General features: G+C 32.3%; 1 protein-coding gene across 1 annotated transcript in view; it reads left to right on the forward strand.

Moving 5' to 3' along the window:
• Positions 1-1,877, forward strand: part of LOC111384662 (calreticulin-3-like) — a gene marked incomplete at its 3' end in the record, with an annotated part of 4,735 nt that extends 2,858 nt beyond the window's left edge. The window contains exons 4-7 of the mRNA XM_023008978.1: positions 820-1,078; positions 1,368-1,424; positions 1,511-1,558; positions 1,833-1,877. Of these exons, the coding sequence (XP_022864746.1) occupies positions 820-1,078; positions 1,368-1,424; positions 1,511-1,558; positions 1,833-1,877 (409 nt within the window). The remainder of the gene's footprint in view (positions 1-819; positions 1,079-1,367; positions 1,425-1,510; positions 1,559-1,832) is intronic.
• Between the last annotated feature and the right edge of the window lie 4 nt (positions 1,878-1,881).

Below are 1,881 nucleotides of genomic sequence, written 5' to 3' on the forward strand. Positions count from 1 at the left end.
TTTTTTTTTTTTTTTTTTTTAATGAAAAGCCTTCAACGATTTTGAATATACTTATTTGTCTTGCATGTCAAATTTAGCCCTTGTTTGAGGTCCATTCTGTGGGGAAAATGCATTATTCTACAGTGTTTTTCATCATTTCAACCGTACATTCTTCAATAAAATAATATTACACGCAAATCCAAAAATTTTCTTTATTTTTTAACCACACATTTCTTATCAATAAACTATACAAAAATGCGTTTTCCCCTCCAAAATGGGGCTCAAACAAGGGCTTATAATGTCATGGTCAAACACAGCAAACTCTTAGCACTTCTTGCTTCACTTTTTCCTTCTGATGAAATTGGATGGACAGTGTAAGAACTATGTAAAATTTTTGCCAAGTTCTATATGATATGAAAGCATGATTTTCTCTTTATGTCTTCAATCAAAAATCTTTTTGTCCATAGACAATCCATGAATATCTTCAATGTTTTAGAAACATAGGAAATAAACTATATATTGTTTATTCGACGTCTGGTGTGATTGTGTCCTTGGTAGAAAATTGAAGTTCAATTTTATGCTGTTCTGATTTTCTCTTGGTTCAGATTATGAAATGTTGCTATCCTTTCTGGCATACAGACATGTTAGTACAAATTGATCTAGATTTTCCATTTATTTTAGCCTTGCACTTTCTGCTTTGGACACTTGTTTGTATTTTAAACCTGCCATGGAACTTTTGAACTCTGGAGAAAGCTCCAACCATCGAGTTGGGTACCTAGACATTTATTCCCACAGTACTACTCTATCTTTTATTTTTTTGAAACTTTTGTTTGGGTGCAGTTTGATGTTTGGACCTGATATATGTGGTTCACAGACGAAGAAACTTCATGTTATTCTTTCCTATCAAGGCCAAAATTACCCCATCAAGAAGGATCTGCAATGTGAAACAGACAAGTTAACCCATTTTTATACATTTATTCTTCGTCCTGATGCAACATATAGTGTACTGATTGATGGTCGAGAAAGAGATTCTGGAAGCATGTACACAGACTGGGATATCCTTCCTCCTCGCAAGATTAAAGCTGTGAATGCCAAAAAGGTTATCTTTGGCTGATAAATTCTTCCACTTCTTAATGAATCTAATTTAGGGCCGTAATCTTTGATTTTCTTTTTTTCCACAGTATTTTCAGAGCCTGTATTATCTATTAAACATTTAAATATTTATGTCAATTATTAATTATAATTATAATTATTTATTTAATACTTTCATATAATTTAAAATTGTAGCTTCCATTTTCTTTCAATTGACGTGCATGTGTGTGTGTGTGTGTGTGTACATGTATTAGTTTGTACAAACACTATTCTTATATCCCAAACTTTTATGACAGCCTGAAGACTGGGATGATCGAGAATATATAGATGATCCAAATGAAGTCAAACCTGAGGTATTGTACTTAACAGAATTTAGTGGCTTTCCTGAAGTTGATCAATGATATTCATCATTCAATTTTATGTATGTATCATATTGCAGGGTTATGATTCTATTCCACGAGAAATACCAGATCCAAAAGCAAAAAAGGTTAGTTGATTTACTGGAGCTCGTTCTTTTCTGTAATAACTTATCTTACGCATTTGACTGAGCTTTGTTTTATTTAATGTGTTCTTCTCTTGTTTCATCTTTAATTTATTTTTTATTATATATGACCTAGGTGCTTACATGCACATTTTTCTTTTGTTGCCTTAAACATGCTTGAAACACTAGTAATTCTGTTTGTCTGTGTGCTACTCTTGGCAAATACATGAAATAAAGAGAATACATTTTACTCAATTATTTGTTTTTCCCTGCTGATTAGCCCTATGATTGGGATGAAGAAGAGGATGGAATATGGAAACCACCAAAAG

This window comes from Olea europaea, unplaced genomic scaffold (assembly GCF_002742605.1).
Source record: "Olea europaea var. sylvestris unplaced genomic scaffold, O_europaea_v1 scaffold2966, whole genome shotgun sequence".
NCBI lineage: Eukaryota > Viridiplantae > Streptophyta > Magnoliopsida > Lamiales > Oleaceae > Olea > Olea europaea.